Source organism: Equus quagga, chromosome 18 (assembly GCF_021613505.1).
Source record: "Equus quagga isolate Etosha38 chromosome 18, UCLA_HA_Equagga_1.0, whole genome shotgun sequence".
NCBI lineage: Eukaryota > Metazoa > Chordata > Mammalia > Perissodactyla > Equidae > Equus > Equus quagga.
The window spans coordinates 45,572,331-45,594,302 of record NC_060284.1 but is presented as its reverse complement, the minus strand read 5'-3'; the positions used below and the strand labels follow the sequence as shown (position 1 = coordinate 45,594,302).

The window sequence follows — 21,972 nt, the reverse complement described above, 5'->3', positions numbered from 1 at the left end:
TCTTAAACTACACCTAACAGAAGTAGAAAAAGCAGAACAAACAAAGCCCAAAGTCAGCAGGAGGAGGGAAATAATAAAAATTAGAGCAGAAATAAATGAAGTAGAGATAAAAAAAAAAAAAACAGTAGAAAGGATCAATGAAACTAAGAGCTGGTTCTTTGAGAAGATAAACAAAACTGACAAACCCTTAGCCAGACTCACAATGAAAAAAGGAGAGAAGGCTCAAATAAATAAAATTAGAAATGAAACAGGAGAAATTACAACAGATACTGAGGAAATACAAAGAATTATAGGAGAAATACTATGAAAAACTATATTCCCACAAATTGGATAACCTAGAAGAAAAGGATAAATTCTCAGACTCATACAACCTCCCAAAACTGAATCAAGAAGAAAGAGAAAATCTGAACAGACCACTCACAAGTAAAGAGATCAAAACAGTAATCAAAAACCTCCCAAAAAATAAAAGTCCAGGACCAGATGGCTTTCTGGAGAATTCTATAAACATTCAAACTTTTAACACCTATCCTTCTCAAACTATTCCAAAATATTGAAGAAGAAAGAACACTTCCTAACTCAGTTAATGAGGCCAACATTATCCTGATACCAAAACCAGATAAGGACAACACAAAGAAGGAAAACTACAGGCCAATATCACCGATAAACACAGATGCAAAACTCCTCAACAAAATATTGGCAAACCAAATATAGCAATACATTAAAAAGATCATGCACCATGATCACGTGGGATTTATACTAGGAACGTAGGGATGGTTCAACATCTACAAATCAATCAATGTGATACACCACATTAACAAAATGAGGAATAATAACCACATAATCATCTCAATAGATCAAGATCCAACATCCATTAATGATAGAAACTCTCAAGAAAATGGGTATAGAAGGAAAGTATCTCAACACAATGAAGGGCATCTACTACAAGCCCACAGCCAATATAATACCTAACAGTGAAAAACTAAAAGCCATCCCTCTGAGAACAGGAACAAGACAAGGGTGTCCACTCTCACCACTCCTATTCAACATACTACTGGAGGCTTTGGTCAGAGCAATCAGGCAACAAAAGGAAATAAAGGGAACTCAAATTGGAAAGGAAGAAATGAAACTCTCAATGTCTGCAGATGACCTAATGCTATATTTAGAAAACCCTAGGGGCTGGCCCCGTGGCCAAGTGGTTAAGTTTGCGCGCTCCGCTGCAGGCTGCCCAGTGTTTCGTTGGTTCGAATCCTGGGCACGGACATGGCACTGCTCATCAAACCACGCTGAGGCAGCGTCCCACATGCCACAACTAGAAGGACCCACAACAAAGAATACACAACTATGTACCGGGGGGCTTTGGGGAGAAAAAGGAAAAAAATAAAATCTTTTAAAAAAAAAACAAAAAACCCTAAAGAATCCATCAGAAAACTAGTAGAAATAATCAACAATACAGCAAAGTTGCAGGGTAGAAAATCAACTTACAAAAATCAGCTCCAGGGGCCGGCCCCATGGCTGAGTGGTTAAGTTCGCACGTTCTGCTGCAGGCGGCCCAGTGTTTCGTCAGTTCGAATCCTGGGCGTGGACATGGCACTGCTCATCAAGCCACACTGAGGCGGCGTCCCACATGCCACAACTAGAAGGACCCACAACTACGAATATACAACTATGTACTGGGGGGCTTTGGGGAAAAAAAGGAAAAAAATAAAATCTTCCCAAAAAATCAGCTCCATTGCTATATACTAATAACGAAGTAGCAGAAGAGAAATTAAGAATACAATCCCATTTACAATTGCAACAAAAAGAATAAAATACCTAGAGATAAATTTAGCCAAAGAGGTGAAAGACCTGTATACTGAAAACTATAAGACATTATTGGAAGAAATTGAAGAAGACATAAAGAAATGGAAAGATATTCCATGTTCATGGGTTGGAAGAATAAACATAGTCAAAATGGCCATACTACCTAAAGCGATCTACAGATTCAATGCAATCCCAATCAAAATCCCAATGACATTCTTCACAGAAATAGAACAAAGAATCCTAAAATTTATACAGAACAACAAAAGGCCTCAAATAGCCAAAGAAATCTTGAGAACAAAGAACAAAGCTGGAGGCATCACAATCCCTAACTTCAAAATATATTACAAAGCTATAGTAATCAAAACAGCATGGTACTGGTACAAAAACAGACAGAGATCAATGGAACAGAATTGAAAGCCCAGAAGTAAAACCACACACCTATGAACAGCTAATAATCAACAAAGGAGCCAAGAACAGACAGCAGAGAAAGGAAAGTCTCTTCAATAAATAGTGTTTGGAAAACTGGACAGCCACATGCAAAAGGATGAAAATAGACAATTACCTTGCACCATGCAAAAAAATTAACTCAAAATGGATTAAAACTTGAATCTAAGACCCAAAACAATAAAACTCCTAGAAGAAAACATAGGCAGTACACTCTTTGATATCAGTCATAGCAGTATCTTTTCAAATACTATGTCTACTCAGGCAAGGGAAACAAAAGAAAAAATAAACAAATGGGATTATATCAGACTAAAAACTTCTGCAGGACAAGGGAAACCATGAACAAAATGAAAAGAGGACCCACCAACTGGGAGAAAATATTTGCAAATCATATGTCAGACAAGGGGTTAATATCCAAAATACATGAAGAACTCATACAACTCAACAACAACAGAAAACAAACAACCCAATAAAAAATGGGCAGAGAATATGAACAAATGAAATACAGATGGTCAAAAGGCACATGAAAAGATGTTCAACATCACTAATTAATAGGAAAATGCAAATCAAAACTACAATGAGATACCACCTTACACCTGTTGGAATGGTTATAATTATCAAGACAAAAAATAACAAACATTGGAGAGGCTGTGAAGAAAAGGGAACCCTCATACACTGCTGGTGGGAATGCTAACTGATACAGCCACTACGGAAAACAGTATGGAGATTTCTCAAAAAATTTAAAAGAGAAATACAATATGATCCACCTATCCTACTACTGGGTATTTGTCCAAAGAACTTGATATCAACAATTCAAAGAGATTTATGTACCTCTATGTTCATTGCAGCATTATTCACAATAGCCAAGACCTGGAAGCAACCCAAATGCCCTTCTGCAGACGAATGGATAAAGAAGATGTGGTGTATATATATGTATATATATATATATATATACATATATACACACACACACACACACACACACAACAGAATACTACTTAGTCATAAAAAAAGACAAAATTGTCCCATCTGCAACAACATGGATTGACCTTGAGGGTATGATGTCAAGTGAAATAAGCCAGACAGAGAAAGACAAATACTGCATAATTTCACTCATATGTGAAAGATAAACAAACACAAGGATAAAGAGAACAGATTAGTGGTTACCAGAGGGGAAGGGGGTTGAGGGGTTGGCAAAAGGAGTAAAGCGGTACATACATATGGAGATGGATAAAAATCAGACTACAGGTGGTGAGCACGATGGACTCTATACAGAAACTGATAAATAATAATGTAGGCCTGAAACTACACAATGTTATAAACCATTATGACCACAATAAAATAACTGAAAAAAAATGCAGAATGACAAAACCAATTAGATGTGGAGGGGGGTGGAGAAATGAATGCTAATGTAAAAATTGTCTTTAAAAAGTAATCATATCACAATTGGCATTGTAAGAGATCCTTAGTTATAACCACTCCATTTTTGTCCTTACTATGATTCCAAGAAATGTGTTAATTTTAGAGACATAATCAGTTGAACTTAAATTGCTTTGTTAATGTAGCCCACAAATAAATGAGCAGGAAATGGTTAAACAGTAAAACATTAGGCAGCATTGTTCAGATTTTAAGTGGACACTACCACAAGCTATTACATTATTTGTGGTTAGTTGTTCATAAAATTGTATTTTTAAGTATATAGTTTTCATTCTATAGTGTAGGATGAGATCTTCACCTTTCTATTGTCATTACAAGATCCTAAATTTAAATGCTTATATATGCACATGGACTTAATTGACTCTAAGAGATAATTACCATTAACATGCTAATATATAAAAGGATAAGACAGATCATTATTAGAAGAGAAAACATAAAGAACTAATAAATGTGAAAACATTCATCTTTACTCTTAATGAAGAATAAGATTAAAGTCAAAAATGAAATAATTTGCAAGTTGGACCCCTTTATATACAATTGGTAGGAGTATACAGTAGTTTAACTTTTTAAAAACCATTTGACAATATGTATGAAGAGTCTTAAGAATGAATATACCCTTTGGCTTAACAATGATGCTACTAGCAATCTAATTTAATAAAATACCTGGAGGTGTAAAAAAAAATCTTAAAATAAATGAAAATGGAAACACAGCATACCAAAAATTATGGGATGCAAGCAGTTCTAAGAGAAAAGTTTACAGTGATAAACACCTACATAAAGAAAAAAGAAAGATCTCAAGTAAACAGCCTAGCCTTATACCTCAAGAAAACAGAAGAACAAACTAAACCCAAAGTTAGCAGAAGGAAGAAAATAACAAAGATCAGAGGAGAAATAAATGAAATAGAAACCATAAAAACAATAGAAAAGGTCAACAAAACTAAGGGTTGATTATTTGAAAATATAAACATAACTGGCACATTTAGGTAGACTATAAAAAAAGAGAGAAGTGGCCAGCCTCATGGCCTAGTGGTTAAGTTCAGCACACTCCACTTCAGCAGTCTGGGTTCAATTCCCAGGCACAGACCTACATCACTTGTCGGCAGCCATGCTGTGGTGGCATCCTGCATACAAATTAGAGGAAGATTAGTACAGATACTAGCTCAGGGCGAATCTTCCTCAAGCAAAATGAGGAAGATTGACAACAAATGTTAGCTCAGGACAAATCTTCCTCAGCAAAAAAAAAGAGAGAGAGAGAAGAGTCAAATAGATAAAATCAGAAATGAAAGAAGAGACATTACAACAAATACCACAGAAACACAAAGGATCAAAAGAGACCACTATGCGCAATTATATGCCAACAAATTGGATAACTTAGAAGAAACAGATAAATTCCTAGAAACATACAACCTGCCAAGACTGAATCATGAAAAAACAGAAAATCTGAATAGAACAATAACAAATAAGGAGAGTAAATCAGTAATGAAAACTCTCTCAACAATAAAAGCCAAGGACCAGATGGCTTTAGAGGTGAATTCTATAAAACATTCAAAAAAGAATTAATACCATCCTTCTCAAAATCTTCCCAAAAAATTGAGGAGGAAAGAACAGTTCCTAACTCATTTTAACAAGGCCAGCATTACCAACTGTTACCAAAGCCAGAGAAGGGTACTACAAGAACAGAAAATTACAGGCCAATATCCCTGATAAACATATATACAAAAATCCTAAAGAAAATACCAGTGAACAGAATTCAACAGCACATTAAAAAGATGATATGACATGATCAAGTGAGATTTATCCCTGGGATGCAAGGATAGTTCAACATATGCAAATCAACAAATGTGATACACCACATTAACAACATACAGGATAAAAATCATATAATCATCTCAACAGATACAGGAAAAGCATTTGACAAAATTTAACATCCTTTAATGATAAAAACTTTCAACAAACTGGGCAGGAAAGGAATGTACCTCAACATAATAAAGACCATATATGACAAGCCCACAGCTAATATTATACTCAATAGTGAAAAGCTGAAAGCTTTTCCTCTAAGATCAAGAACAAGACAAGGATACTGACTATCACCACCTCCATTCAACATAATACTGGAAGTCCTAGCCAGAACAATCAAGAAATAAAAAGAAATAAAAGCATCATATTGGAAAGGAAAAATTGTCTCTATTTGCATAGGACGTTATTTTATATAGAGAAAATCCTAAAGACTCCACTAAATAACTGTTAGAACTAATAAACGAATTCAGTAAAATTGAAGGATACAAAATTAACATACAATAATCAGTAGCATTTCTATACACAAACAATGAATTATCTGAAAAAGAAAGAAAGAAAACAACCCCACTTACAATAGCATCAAAAGCCATAAAATACTTAGGAATAAATTTTACCAAGGAGGTGAAAGATCTCTACACTAAAAACTACAAAACATTGATGAAAGAAATCACCAATGGAAAGGTATCCCGTGTTCACGGATTGGAATAATTAATATTGTTAAAATGTCCATTTTACTCAAAGTCATCTATAGATTCAATGGAATCCCTATCAAGATTCCAACAACATTTTTTACAGAAGTAGGGAAAAAATCCTAAAATTTACATAAAACCAAAAAAGACCCTAAGAAGTCAAAGCAATTCTGAGAAAGAAGAACAAAGCGGGAGGCATCACACTTCCTGATTTCAAGCTATATTATAAAGGTATAGTAATCAAAACAGTATAGTAAGGGCAGAAAAACAGACAATACATCAATGGAACAGAATCAAGAGTCCAGAAATAAACTCATGAACACAGTCAACCAATATTTGACAAGGGAGAAAAGAATACACACTGGAGAAGAGAAAGTCTCTTCAATAAATGGTCCTGGGAAAACCAGATATTCACATGTAAAAGAATGAAGCCAAACCCCTATCTTACACCACTCTCAAAAATTAACTTGAAATGGACCAAACACTGAAATGTAAAACAGGAAGCCATAAAACTCATAGAAGAAAAGGGGAAAAATCTCCTTGACATGGGTCTTGGCAATGATTTTTTGGATATGACACCAAAAGCACAAGCAACAAAATCAAAAATAAACAAGAGGGACTATATCAAACTAAAAAAGCTTCCGCACAGCAAAAAAAAGAAAGAAATCAACAAAACGAAAAGATAATCTATAGAATGGGAAAAAATATTTGCAAACAATGTATTCAATAAGTCGTTAATATCAAAAAAACATATAAATAACTCAATAGCAAAATCCAATCCAATTAAAAAATGCGGGGCTGGCCCAGTGGCGCTCTGCTTAGGCAGCCCAGGGTTCGCAGGTTCAGATCCCAGGTGAAGACCTATGCACCATTCATCAAGCCATGCTGTGGTGGCATCCTACATATAAAACAGAGGAAGACTGCCACAGATGTTAGCTCAGCGACAATCTTCATCAAGCAAAAAGAGGAAGATTGGCAACAAATGTTAGCTCAGGGCCAATCTTCCTCACCAAAAAAAAAAAAAAAAAAAACCAAGGGCAAAGGACTTGAATACACATTTTTCCAAAGATGATATATAAATGGCCAACAGGCATATGAAAAGGTGCTCAACATCACTAATCATTAGGAAAATGCAAATCAAAACCACAATGAGATATGAGCTCACGTCTGTTAGAATGGTTATCACCAAAAAGACAAGAGATAACAAATGCTGGCAAGGATGTAGAAAAAAGGGAACCCTTCTTCATTGTTGGTAGGACTGTAAATTGGTACAGCCGCTAAAGAAAAGAGTATGGAGGTTCCTCAAAACATTAAAGTAGGACTAACATATGATCCAGCAATTCTACTTCTGGGAACGTATCCAAAGGAAACAAAAATACTATACCAAAGAGATATCTGCACCCCCATGTTCATAGAAGCATTATTTACAATAGCCAAGACATGGAAACAACCTCAGTGTCCATTGATGGATGAATGGATAAAGTTGTAGTATATATATATAAATGGAACATTATTCAGCCATGAAAAAGAAGGAAATCCTGCCATTTGAGACAACAAGACAGACCTTGAGAGCAATATGCTGAGTGAAATAAGTCAGACAGAGAAAGGCAAATATTGTATGATCTCACTTACATGTGGAGTTTAAAAACAAAGGAAAAAACTAAACTCATAGAAAAAGAGATCAGATTTGTGGTTATAAGAGGCGTAGGGTTTGAGGAAGGTGAATTGGATGAAGGTGCTCAAAAGATACAAACTTCCAGTTATAAGATCAGTATTAGGGATGTAATATAAAACATGATGACTACAGTTAACATTGCTGTATGGTACATATGAAAGTTATTAAGAGAGTAAATTCTTAGAGCTCTCATCACAAGGAGAAAAAACATTTTTTTCTTTTTCTTTTCTTTGGTATCTATATGGGATGACAGATGTTAACTACACTTATTGGGGCAATCATTTCACAATTAAAAAAAAGTTGTGGTGTGTATATATATATATATATATATAATGGAATATTCTTCAGCTATGAAAAAGAAGGAAATCCTGCTCTTTGTGACAACATGAATGGACCCTGAGAGCATTATGCTAAGTGAAATAAGTCAGACAGAGAAAGACAAATACTACATAACCTTACTTATATGTGGAATCTAAAAAGCAAACAAACTCACAAGATCAGATATGTGGTTACCAGAAGTGGAGGGTGGGGGGATGGGGAATTGGATGAAGGTAGTCAGAAAGTACAAACTTCCAGTTATAAGATTTACAAGATAAATAAGCAGTAGAGATGTAATGTACAACATGATGACCATAGTTAACACTGGTGTATGTATATTTGAAAGTTGTTAAGAGAGTAAATCCTAAGAGTTCTCATCAAAAGGAAAAAAAACCTTTTTTTCTGTATCTATATGAGATGATGGATGTTAACTAAACTTATTGTGGTGATCATTTCACAATTTACGTAAGTTAAATCATTATGCTGTACACGTTAAACTTATACAGTGCTGTACGTCAATTATATCTCAATAAAACTGGAAAAACTGAAAAACAAATTAAGAGTAATTAAAGACCAGGAGTTCTCTTTTACTGAAACAGTAGGATAAAGGTAAGTATGTATATTAACTATTGCAGGTAAAGAAAAAGCCATTTAGTCATTCCTTTGACAAACGTTTATTGAAAGAAAATTTTCAAGTACTGTGCTCAGATAAACAGAAAACAAAGATAAATAAGATGTAATCCTAGCCCTTGAAGAACTTGAAATATAAGGAGGTCACAGAGTAACGTAATTATTTTAATGTCAGAACAAAGTGCTATGGGAATACTATATACAATAAGCTCATCTTTGCAAGGTGAAAGATGTGTGAGATTTTCCATAAAAGGAAGAAAGGAATTAAATGCAAGAAACAAAGTGAACAAATGCAGAAAGGCTTGAAATTGAAAGTGCACATTATCTAGGTTGTTGCAGAGTAATGAAGAGAACAGGATTTGGACTCATGCAAAATAGACTTAGGTTTAATTTCTAAGCCATTTTACATTTTCACTCTGTGATCTTAACCTAACCTCTGTAAAAATGAAGATAATAAGTATTTTTATAATATTGTTGTAAAGATTAAGTTAGATGGGAGTAGGGTACTAAGCACAGTGCCTGTTGTATAGGAAGCAAAAAAGGATAAACAGTATTTGTCATTTTAAAGTGTGAGTCAATTCACTTTACAAATTTCAAAACACCATAGAAATATAAAGCATTTTTTTCTGAAACATGATGAACAGCTAAAAAAACACATCTAAATATATAAGCATTTTATAATATATGAGATAATATTCCTCAAATACTTATAGTGTATCTAAAAGCACGCCTACTCAAAGTGTACATATATATGTGTTTAATATTTAAACAAGGGAATATGCTAAATACTTTTGTGGGGAAAAAAAGCTAATCCCTAGTTGCCCAAATTTATCATATTATTTTCTAATATGACACACTTATAAAAATGTGAAGTTGCACCTAACCTTACAATTACTTTATCTATAATGTCACAAAACTTACTTTTTCTTCTCTTTCTATTTCAAGTTGTTTCTTGACAGATGAAAGTTCATTTTTGAGATTGGATAGTTCAATCTCCTAAAGAAAAAGAAAATGAAGTCTATAAGTGCATCCATATATTTCTCATGACAATGAAAATGCAAAGTAGGATTACAAATAAACTTAGTTTTATAGAGAAACAAATTCACTCATAAAATATATACACTTTAAAAGCCCACTAATATGAAAGCTGCTAGTGGAACATAACTAAAGATTTCATTTAGATAAACTTTTCATAATTTTCTCTAAAGAAATATTTAATACTATTGTATCTCTCCTCTTCATCCTCTCCTAATCTCAGAGCTCCAAACTTATCTTAACTGTAGTTTATTGCTTTTCATTTTAGAAAGAGTTCATACCACCATTTCAAAAACTATATTGGAAAACCACTTAACTATAAGTTCTATAAGTTCCCTTTCAGATCTAAGATTCTTTGATTCTATAGCTCAAACATTATGGTTTTATTTAATATTATTCTTTACCACCAGCCATACTGACATGAAAATTGGCTTTTACTGCTATTTGTTCTTTATCTCACCAAAGATGCTTTCATTGATGACTGTTCTTGTTCCTTGCTTTTATAAAGTCCTAACTCTGAGTCTCTTTCTTCAACGATTTTATCATATTGGTGCTACATTAAACAGAGAAAACATTTAGGTAGATTAGACCCCAAATAGATTATCTCTTAATAAGGCCAATATCTTTATGATTTAATATTTTCAGAAAATGATGCTTATGAATTCAGTAATATATATATTTGAACATATATTTTTAATTTTTCAATTATATGTTTAATCAAACATAAACAATGAAACATAGATAACAGTCTTGAAAATAATCTAACACAAGAGCAAGAAATAATTCTTTTTAATTAGAATCACTGAATTTCACAATTTAAAAAATAGGCTAGAAACACCAGAACCTCTTAGAAAAGCGGCTGATTCCAGATCTTGGGCAAGAAACACAAGATGAGTCTTGAACATTTTGTCATCACAGAAAGGAAGAAAGCTATCAGAGACTATTAGGGTCAAGTCAAAGGACTTGCCAGCCACTTTAAAGAGGCTCCCACTGGCCAAAGATGAGACAATTTGAGTATAAACAAGGATGAAAACTGAACTACACTGAGACATACCAAATATGTTTAAATCTATGAGTTCAAATGTCACTTAAAATATTTTTTCAAATCCTCACTGGCTACCTCATAATAATGTTATATCCCAGCAACAAATTTTAAAGATGAATAGGTAGGTATAACCCACCTACTCTTCAAATCTTGAAGAGAATAAGGCTTAATTCCCTAACAAAATGATTATTTTAAAACAACAATAAAAAAATAGGGCACACCTGCAAACACAACAAAAATTAAGCCTTTCATCTATTTATTCCATTGACAAAAATTCGTTTAGGCTAGTATGTGTTAGACACATGTAGAGGATAGAAATATTAATGAGATAAATGTCCTGGGTACATACTTGAATAAATATAAGGTGGAAAGTACTGTAAGAGGCAACTAGGTAAAATTCAGAAAAAGTGATTACTTCCATCCATCATAGATGATGAGAAGAGATTTCCTCAAGGAAGTGACACCCAAGCTCAGCTTTGTTTGGTTAAGATCAAACTTTGTTAAATGGAAGATCAAGGGTATTCCAACTATAACTAGTCATTGTTGCATAGACAATAATTCTCTCTGACAAATCAGAGTGCTACCTTGATTTCACCATTTTTATGTTTAAATAAAGCTCTGATTAATAATTTTCATTACACATTAGAAAAGAAAAAAATTACCTTATGCTTTTCCATAAGTGCTACCATTTCAGCTATTTTATGTTGACATCGTATATCAATTTCTTTCTGTAATTTTACTGCTTCATCAGCTATTACTTTTGCTTTCTCAACCTTTCAAATAAATGAAAAGTGTTTCTTAAAATTAATGCACAAAAAAAAATTTAACCTAAATGTGAAGACCACATAAAACACAGAAATCAAACATGAGAAAATTAGAAAAGCAAGTAGAAAACGCATTAGTGTTTTGGTTTATTTCAGGATGTTTTGATCTATCAAGTGAGAATGACAGTATAACACCGTAATGATCATTTAATCTTTTCAAAATAATTACACACTACTCAATACTCAAATACTTAGAATAACAAGGATATTTTTAGCTTCTTAAGAAACTAATTAATTGTCCCTAATATAAATTTATTAGATCAAAATCATAATTTAAACATTAAGAATTATTAGTTTTCTCTTAAAATACTAATAAACAAATATAGAGTTTTAGCATAACAAATTCTCAAACATATTTAGTTTTTCCTACCTCTCCCAAAAGATTTTCTTCTGATATCTTTTTGTCCTCAATTTCTTTTTGATAGCTGTCAGTCATTTCTCTAAATTTTTGTTTGGCACCTTCTAGTTCTAGCTCTAATTTACTGACCTTTAAGTAAAGAAAATAGCATGAACATTAGTAAATGCTGAGGATTATTTTAAAATATTCTGTATTCATTTTGTGGTTTTATGAACATTAAAAGACTACTTATTCATGTAAATTATGGTTGGGTCATTTTCCTTACATTTTTCATATGATGTGATGTGCTTTATTTTTCACAAAATCTATCTTCTCCCATAAAATATGTAGTTAGTCTTGACAAGCAATATTTTAAAGGCAGCCATATGTTTATTTTTAATGAATTTATCAACAATATTTAAATTGCTTAGTCTTCGTTCAGTATCTTTTGTTACAAAAAGTAACTACTCCATTTGGACAGAACACCCATGTGACTCAAAGAAAAAACATTCTTTTTTAAAAAAAAACAGCTGTATTGAAGTATAATTGATAAACAAAAAAACCACACACATTTAATTATACAATTTAATGAGTTTGGACATATGCATACACCTGTGAAACCATCACAACAACTAAGGTAATAGACCCATCCAGCACCTCTAAAAGTTTCCTTTGTTTTTTGGTTTTGTCATAAGAACACTTAACATGAGAGTTACCCTCTTAACAAATTTTTAAATGCACAATACAGTATTGCTGACTATAGTCACTATGCTGTACAGTAGACCTCTAGAACTAATTTATCTTGCATAACCGAAACTTTATACAAATTGAATAACACCTCTCCACTTCCCCCTCCCCCCAGTCCCTGATAATCACCATTCTAATCTCTGCTTCTATGAGTCTGACCATTTTAGGTACCTCATATATGGAATATGAGGAATCATGCAGTATGTGTCCTTCAGTGACTGGTATTTGTTGTTGAAGTGGAAGTGTTCTTTATATATTCTGGATACTAGATCATTACCAAATATAGGATTTGCAAATATTTTCTCCCATTCTATGGGTTATCTTTTCACTCTCTTGCTAGTGTCCTTTGATGAATAGAATTTGTTAAAGAATAGTTTCTTTAACAAATCCTGCTGAAACAACTGATATTCACATAGAAAAGAATGAAGTTGGACCCTTACCTCGACACCATGTAAAAAAATTAACTCAAACAGATTAAAGATCTAAACGCAATAGCTAAAACTATAAATCTTAGAAGAAAATAGGAGTTAACATTCACAACAATGGATTTGGAAATGACACTAAAAGCATAATCAACTAAAGAAAAATAGACAAAACAGATTTCATCGAAAAGCATACTCAATGAGATTAATTTTCTGTAAATAATCAACACCTTCAATTCCAATTGTTTTCATTTACTTTGTACGGATATTTACTGAGTCATGTAGATATGACTCAAATATAGTAATTTTCAAAAGAAAGAGGACTCTTAATTAGCATCCACCTTCCAAAATCACTTATTACCTAAGGGCTGAATTAGAACTGAGGAGGGGGTATAAGCAAGGACAGGAACTGGGAAAGGGAAGTATGCTTAATTTAACAATTAATCAGACTGTATTCTGTACCCATGAATCAACCAACTTTAAGACACAGAACATTATCAACATTGATAAAGGCTTCTGAGTGCCTCTCTTCATTAGTTTTCCCCTTCTGCCTCCTCAAGTGTAACAAAGATTCTTAATTTAATATTCATTATTCCCTTGCTCTTCTTTATAGCTTTACTGCACAACTATGTATCAATATTTCAGAGTTTTTTGGTTTTGAATTTTACATAATGTTTTCATAGTACGCATATTTTTGTGTCTTGCATTTTTCATTCAGCAGTATGTTTCAGGTATTTATGTGTGTAAACACAGTTCCTTCATTTTCACTAAGTGGTGTAATATGGTATGAATATACTATGGTTTATTAATGTATTCAGTTGTCTCCAATATGGGATTAGTATACACAATAACGCTGTGAATGTTCTTGTAAACATCTCCCAGTGTAAGTGTGTAAAATTTCTCTGCAGTAGATACCTAGAATTGGAATTGCTGGGTCATAGGGCAGGCTGCATGTTCACCTTTACCAGATAATGACATTATTTTCCAAAGTACATATGCCAATTTAAATTCCTAGAAACAATATTATGAGTTTTGCCTGCTTCACACCCTTATCAGCAGCTGATAGCATCAGACAAAAATATTTGACTGAAGTCTTGTCACTAAATTTACATTTTCCTAAAAATTATGTAATACGTTTAACTCCTGATGTTTTCTGTCCTGTGAAATCTCTATTCATGTCTTTCACCCATTTATCTATTTGCTTGCTTCATCAGTTACTTTATGATGTATAGGAGTTCTTTATTAACTATGTCTATTCAAGTCTTTTGCCCATTTTTTAATCAGGCTTTTTGTTTGTTGTTGTCTTTTCCCCATTTTGAATCTTTTAGTGTTGAGTTTTAAGAGTTCTTTATATATTCCGGATATATGTTGTCTTTCAAATAAATGTGTTTTTTGTCAGTATTTTCACCTTCTTTGTACCTTGTCTATTTATTTTCTTAATGATGCCTCTTGATAAGCAGATCTTTGAGATTTTGATGAGGTCTAATTTATCATATTTTTCATGAATATTGCTTTCTGTGCCCTTCCTAAGAAGTCTGCTAACTCCCAGGCCATAAAGATACTCTCCTATGTTTTCTTCCAGAAGCTTTACAGTTTAAGATTTTATGTCTATAACCCATTCAAAATTAACTTTTGTCTATTGTTTAAAGTAGGAGTCGAGGTTTTTTACTTTCCCATACGTATATCCAGTTATTCTAGAACACTTGTTGAAAAGACTTTCATTTCTCCCATTGAATTTTTTTGGCATCTTTGCTGAAAATCCATCAATCACATGTCAATTAATCTATTTCTGAACTTTCTATGACAGTCCATTGATCTCTTTGTTATCCTCATAATAGTATACTGTCTTGATTACTGTAGCTTTATAGTAAATCTTCAAATCAGGGAGCCTAAATCCTCCAACCTGATTCTGCTTTTTCAAAATTCTTGTGTCCTTTGAACATTCATATACATTTACAAGCAGCTTGTCAAGGTCTATAAATTAGAAAAAAAGTGCTGGAATTATGATGGGGATTGATGGAATCTCTAGACCAATTTGGGAAAATCTGACATCTTAAAGATATTAAGGTATCCAATCAATGAACATGATACATATGTACTTACTTAGGTCTTCTTTAATTTGTGTCAGCAATGTTGGTACTTTTGTGTGTATGAGTCTTCCACATATTTTATTTAATTTATCTCTATTATATGGATTTTGATACTACTGTTAAGTGGCATTGTATTTTAAAATTCATTTTTCAGTTAGTAGCTGTATTTATATATAGAAAGACAACTGATTTTTGGCAATTGACGTTGTGTCCCATGACTTTGCCAAGTTCACTCACTAGTATACTACCGCCTTTGTAAAAACCTTAGAATTTTCAATGTAGACAATCACATCACTTAAGAAGAGACAGTTTTACATATTCTTTTCCAATCTATATACCTTTTATTTCTTTTTGTCTTAATGTGCTAGCTAGAACTTCCAATATAATGTTGAAGAGCAGACATTGTTCTTGATGTTAAAGGGAAAGAATTTGGCCTATCATAATTAAGCATGATGCTAGTTTTAGGTATTTTGTAGCTGTTCTGTATCAGACTGAGGAAGTCTCCTTCTATTCCTAGTTTATTGAAAATTTGTATCAAGAATGAGTATTGAATTTTGTCAAATGCTTTTCTGCAACCATTGAGATGATTATATAATTTTTCTTTTATTACTTAATAGAATAAAGTATTTGATAATTTGAAAAATTTGAGAATTTCAAATCTTAAGCCAATCTTACATTCCTAAGGTAAATCCCCACTTGTTCAATGTAATATGGTTTTAACATATCACTAGATTAGCTTTACTAATATTTTGTTAAGGATTTTATATCCATATTTATAAGGTATATTGGTCTGTAATTTTATTTTCTTGTAAATGTCTTTGTCAGGATTTAGTATCAAAAAACTAGTTCTCCCTCTTCTATTTCTTGGAAGAGTTTGTGAAAGACTGGTATTATTTCTTCCTGAAGTGTTGTTAGAATTTACCAGTGAGACCTTCCAAATATGGATTTTTCTCCAGGACATTTTTAATAACAGATTCAATTTTCCTGATACATGGCTCTTCAGATTTTCCCTTTCATCTTGTGTCAGTTTTAGTAAATTGGGTTTTCCAAGAAATTAGCCCATTTCACCTAGGTTTCAAATTTATTCGCATAAAGTTGTTCATGACATCCCCTTGTTATCTTTTAATATTTATAGTGTGTATGTTAATAATGTTCTATTTCATTCCTGCCTTTAGTGAATTTTATTCTCTCTTTTTGTATTCAATCCTGCTAAGGGCTTCTCAATTTTATTAATATTTTTCAAAGAATCAACTTTTGACTTCATTAATTTTTTGTCTCTTTTTTATTTCTTGGACCTCTCTTCTTATTTTTATTTCCTTTTATCTACTTTCTCTGGGTTTAATTTGCTCACCTTTTTTCAGTTTCTAGATGAAAACCTAGGTCATTTCTTCTTTTCTAAAATAAATATTGTTTATAAATTTCCGTCCCAGAACTGCTTTATTTGCATCCCACAAATTTTGATATGTTATACTTCTTTATTATTCAGTTTAAAATAAGTTCTCATTTTTCTTGTGATTTCTTCTTTGGCCCATGAATTATTTACTAGTGTGTTGTATAATTTCGGAATATTTAGGTTTTTCTAGATATCTTATGGTTACTTACTTCTAATTTAATTCTGTAGTAGTGAGAGAATATACTCTGTAAGACTTCAATCTTTTGTAAATCTATGGAGACTTGTCTTATGGCCCAGCATATGATCTATCTTGCTACACATTCTACATGCACATCAAAAGAATTTACAGTTGTAACTATAGTATTCTACAAACGTGAATTAAGTCAAGGTAGTTAATAGTGTTCAGATTTTCTATATTCTTATCAATTTTTTACTAGTTGTATCAGTTGCTGAAAGAGAGGTATTACAACTATGATTATGAAACTGTCTGTTTCTCATTTTAGTTTTTTAAGTTTTTGTTTCATGTATTGTAAAGCTCTGTTATTAAGTATAAACATATCCATGATCATTGTATCTTCTTGATTAATTGACACCTTTATCATTATAAAATGCCCCTGTGGATCGCTGATAAAACTCCTTATATTTCAATCTATTTTATGTGTTATTAAAATTGTCACTGTAGCTTTCCTATTCTTACTATTTGCAGAGTATATCTTTTTTTTCATCTTTTTACTTTCAACTTCTTTGTATCTTTATATTAAATAAAGAGTGTCTCTTACAGGCAGCATATGGTTCAGCCTTGATTTTTTTTTAAATATCTTTTTTTTTATTATTAATGTTATGATAGATTACAACCTTGTGAGATTTCAGTTGTACATTTTTGTTAGTCATGTTGTGGGTACACCACTTCCCCCTTTGTGCCCTCCTCCCACCCCCCCTTTTCCCTGGTAACCACCAATCAGATCTCCTTGTCAATATATTAACTTCCACCTATGAGTGGTCAGCCTTGATTTTTTAATACAGACTAATAATCTCTAACTTTTTATTAAAATATTTAGCCCATTGATACTTAAGGTAATTACAGATATGGCTGGGTTCAGATATATCATTTTGGTCTTTTCTTTCTATTCATGTCGTCTCTTTTTTGTTTTTTTGCTTCTCCTTTTGGGTTTATCAAAATTTTTTAGTATTCCATTTCAATTCCTTTATTGGCTTTTTCACTATGTCTCTGCATTATTTTATAGTGGCTGCTCTAGGGAGGAAAATGTGTATCACTAACTTACCATAGTCTACTTAACACTTAATATTGTAGTACTTCGTGCATAATGTAAAAATCTTTCAACAAAAGTTGTATTTACCCTCCTGTCCTTTGTCCTATGGTTGTCCTCTATCTTATTAACTCTATAATAGCAATTTTTTTTGCTTTAAGTAGCCATATAAACCCTTTAAAAAATTAAGAGAAGAAAAATACATAGCTTTTTATATTCAACTACATGTTTACCATTTCCTAGCACTTTTCATTGCTTCCACTGATTCAAGTTTTCATCTGATGTCATTTTCCTTCAGCCTGAAAAAATTCCTATCACACTTCTTTAGCATTTAGTGCAGTTCTCAATGTCCTTATTTTTGCTGCATACAGAATTCTGGTTTGACAGCTTATTTCTATCAGCATTTTACAGATGTCTTTCCTTTGTTATCTGGGCTTCACTGTCCTGATTCAAGGTCAGCCATCATTTGTGTCACTATCTCCTTGTATGCAATGTGATGTTTTTCTCTGGCTGCTTTTAAAAGTTTCTCTTTATCTTTAGATTTAGCACTTTGACTAAAACATACCTGCCTAGGTATGGTTTTCTTTCTATTTATTTACTGTGGATTTGCTAAGAACCACAGATCTGGAAGTTTATCTTTTAATTAAATGTGAGAAATTCTTCAAATAATTTTCTTTTGCCCTATTCTCTCTCTCCTCTTCTTCAGGGACTCCAATTACACATCTAAAACCACCTGATATTGTTCCACAGGCCACTGAGGTACCATGTCCTTTTTTTTTTTTTTCTGTATTTCTCTAACTAGATAATTTCTATTGATCCAGCTTCAAGTTCACTGACACTTTCTTCATCCGTCTTCAATCTACTAGTAGGACTACTGAAGTTTGTTTGTTTAAGATATTTTACTTTTCACTTCTAGAATTTCCATCTGATTCTTTTTTAAAGTTTCCATTTCTTCACTGAGATTCCCCATCTGTTATTTCATTATAATCATACTTTCCTTTCCATCATTGAATATACTTATAATAGCTGCATGAAAGAATTGCTAATTCTAACATCTGAGTCATCTTAGAGTCATTTTCTATTGAATTATAAGATGCTACTGATCTGGGGGCCAGCCCCGTGGCCGAGTGGTTAAGTTCACACACTCCACTGCGGTGACCCAGGGTTAGGATCCTGGGTGCAGACATGTCACCGCTCGTCAGGCCGCATTGAGGTGGCATCCCATATGCCACAACTAGAAGGACCTGCAACTAAGATATACAACTATGTACCAGGGGGGATTTGGGGAGATAAAGCAGAAAAAATTTTAAAAAAAAAAAGATTGGCCACAATTGTTAGCTCAGGTGCCAATCTTTAAAAAAAAAAAAAAAAGATGCTATTGATGGATATCCATGTTGTCTTCGGTTTAGGACTCCTACAAGTAAGGCTGCTAAGAATATTTTGTATATTTCTTTTAATTCTACCTAGATAAAGAAAGGCTGAATTACAAGATATACGTATCAACTTCTTTTATATGTAATTCCAGCAGCTTATGAGACTTCTTATTTGTTTTCATTTCTAATCACAATATTTACATACTTTTAATTTCAATTAGTATTAAAAGAAGGTATAAGATTTTTGCTTTCCCAAAAAAGGCACATATTTAATATACTGACAACCACTGCTTTCCATTCAAGATTCAAAAACTATTTATTGAGTGCTTACTAAGTGTAGGTCATTGTTCAAGGAATTGGGAACCAGATGACAAACAAAATATGGCCAAGATTTTAACACAGCTAAATCATAGATGAGCACTCTATTACAACTAAAAGGTTTGATTCCCACAACCTCAAAAGATAATGTTTGAAAATAACTGTTAAAATATAAATGAAGGGTATAAAATTCCTAAATTCTCATCTATTTACTAATATTTTAAAAACAAGAATAAAGATTCCAAATACCTTCATCTCGTAAACATTCAGTTGCTTGCTTTCTGCTGTACTCTTTTTCTTTAAGGCCTTATTCTGTTAAAAGTTAAAAATAAAGAAGTATGTTTAGTACCAAAGTGATTCAAACATACACTGCCACTTAGACTGAAATCACTAAAGGGAAAGGAAAGACTTATTCTCAACAACTGTAGTGAGGGGCCGGCCCCGTGGCCAAATGGTTAAGTTTGTGCACTCCACTTTGGCAGCCCAGGGTTTCACCGGTTTGGATCCTGGGCACAGACATGGTACTACTCATCAAACCACACTGAGGCAGCGTCCCACATAGCACAACCAGAAGCACTCACAACTAGAATATACAACTAGGTACTGGGGGGACTTTGGGAAGAAAACAAAGAAGACTGGCAACAGATGTTAGCTCAGGTGCCAATCTTTCAAAGAAAAAAAACACTATAGTGAAAAAGTAGGGATTTTTAAAAATAGTTTGATTTTGGGAATCAGCACATACCTCCTGCTGGAGTTCTTCGACATACTTGCTTTTATTTTCAACTTGTTTCCTTAAATTGTTACACTAAAAAATTATGAGAAATTATAATTATTTTATTCAATATTCCAGTCAAAATAAGTAATTTCAGACTAACAAAAAGATTGTATAAAGTAATATAGAAGTCACTTCAAAAATCACGTTGTTAAATAATTCCATTAATGTCAAAAATCATGTGAACAAGTATGAATTTACATAAAGGTTATCTCAACAAAAATGTGAAATTCTTACCATTTCTTAATCTACTTAAAGAACATTTGAATTCAACCACTTTAAGGAAAATGTGCCTCTTGGTCAACCCTATATAGAAGGCTGAATTACAATATTAACTGGATTTTGAAAAGCCACAGCCAGAGGTAGGAATAACGATAATTTGTCTTCTTCCCTCCTCATTATTCCCCATTTCTCATTTCTGAGTCTCTTTTACTTATTATATTTGGGGAAGGGAAATAATATGGTACTCTATTTCCTCCTAACTACATTCTAACTCTTTTTATAGGAATATCAGCTAACCCACTTTTTTTTATCTCACTTTGAGGGATTATGTCACCTGGGTACACAGGCAGAATTGGACTAAGAGGTATTAGCCCAAGAAATATTTGGAGTACCATAAAAGCAGCACAGATTTCTAAAGGGTCCTAAAACATCACAGATATGTTAATTTTTCAAATTTCCTTCAAAGTAGTAAGAAACTCCGATGGAAAAAATTTTTTAATCTCCCTTATTAGCATAAAATATTCTGTTAAGTATTCTTCTTGCAAGAGTCACGTGCAGTCAATAGTCAGCTACTGTTCTGAAACTGAATAATATTTGGCACTGCTGTTCACAAGTAATTTATTTTATCTAAATTGTAATGTGCCCCATCTCCCACAAATGGTTTATTGCAAAAACTCAAAAGAAGACTAAGGAAGAAACACTATAGAAAAGTGAAAAATATTTTACTGATTTTCATGCCAATTTGACTGGTATAAACATATTAGCTGGTGAAATTATTGGGTTACAGAATTTTTATTTATTAAAAACATCAAAGATTTCCATTTTTGGCAGAAAAGCCACCTAAATACTCTGAACAACCTTTCTAATAAAAATAATTTAAAAGTAAATGGTTAGAAAGTAAGGAATCTGCTTACTTGATGTTATCACTTTAAAGTGATAACAGTAAGTTCGGCGCTAACACCAAAGTCAGCATTTGGCCTAAGGATACCTGCCAAACCTACCTAAGGTAAGGGAGATAGGAAATAAAACTGAGAGCTCACTAAAAGTATGGAATCCAAGAATGCAATCCTGTATAAAGCCAAAATCTCAAAGGACTTAACTACTCAGTGAAAGTGTAAACAAGAAATAAATCTGCCACACAGAAGGGAACAGTAAGGAAACTTGTCTATCTTGACCCCAGCACTGAGTGAAAGGCATGAAAATCTTTCCTGATAATTTGTAGCCATAAGCTGGCCTTATATGGTTTTATAAGCTGAATTCATACTACTTCTATGATCTAGAAAAACTTAAAGTGGAGAATTTAGTTTAAAATGGTTCCTGGTTAGGAGCGCTCCCA

General features: G+C 32.8%; 1 protein-coding gene across 1 annotated transcript in view; it reads right to left on the bottom strand.

The window, feature by feature from the left end:
* SYCP1 (synaptonemal complex protein 1) overlaps positions 1 to 21,972 on the bottom strand; it is a 129,628-nt gene that overhangs the window by 33,323 nt on the left and 74,333 nt on the right. Inside the window, exons 23-28 of the mRNA XM_046645650.1 lie at positions 20,385 to 20,447; positions 19,892 to 19,954; positions 12,065 to 12,181; positions 11,533 to 11,643; positions 10,286 to 10,378; positions 9,712 to 9,786 (exon numbers count right to left, since the gene is read on the bottom strand). Of these exons, the coding sequence (XP_046501606.1) occupies positions 9,712 to 9,786; positions 10,286 to 10,378; positions 11,533 to 11,643; positions 12,065 to 12,181; positions 19,892 to 19,954; positions 20,385 to 20,447 (522 nt within the window). The remainder of the gene's footprint in view (positions 1 to 9,711; positions 9,787 to 10,285; positions 10,379 to 11,532; positions 11,644 to 12,064; positions 12,182 to 19,891; positions 19,955 to 20,384; positions 20,448 to 21,972) is intronic.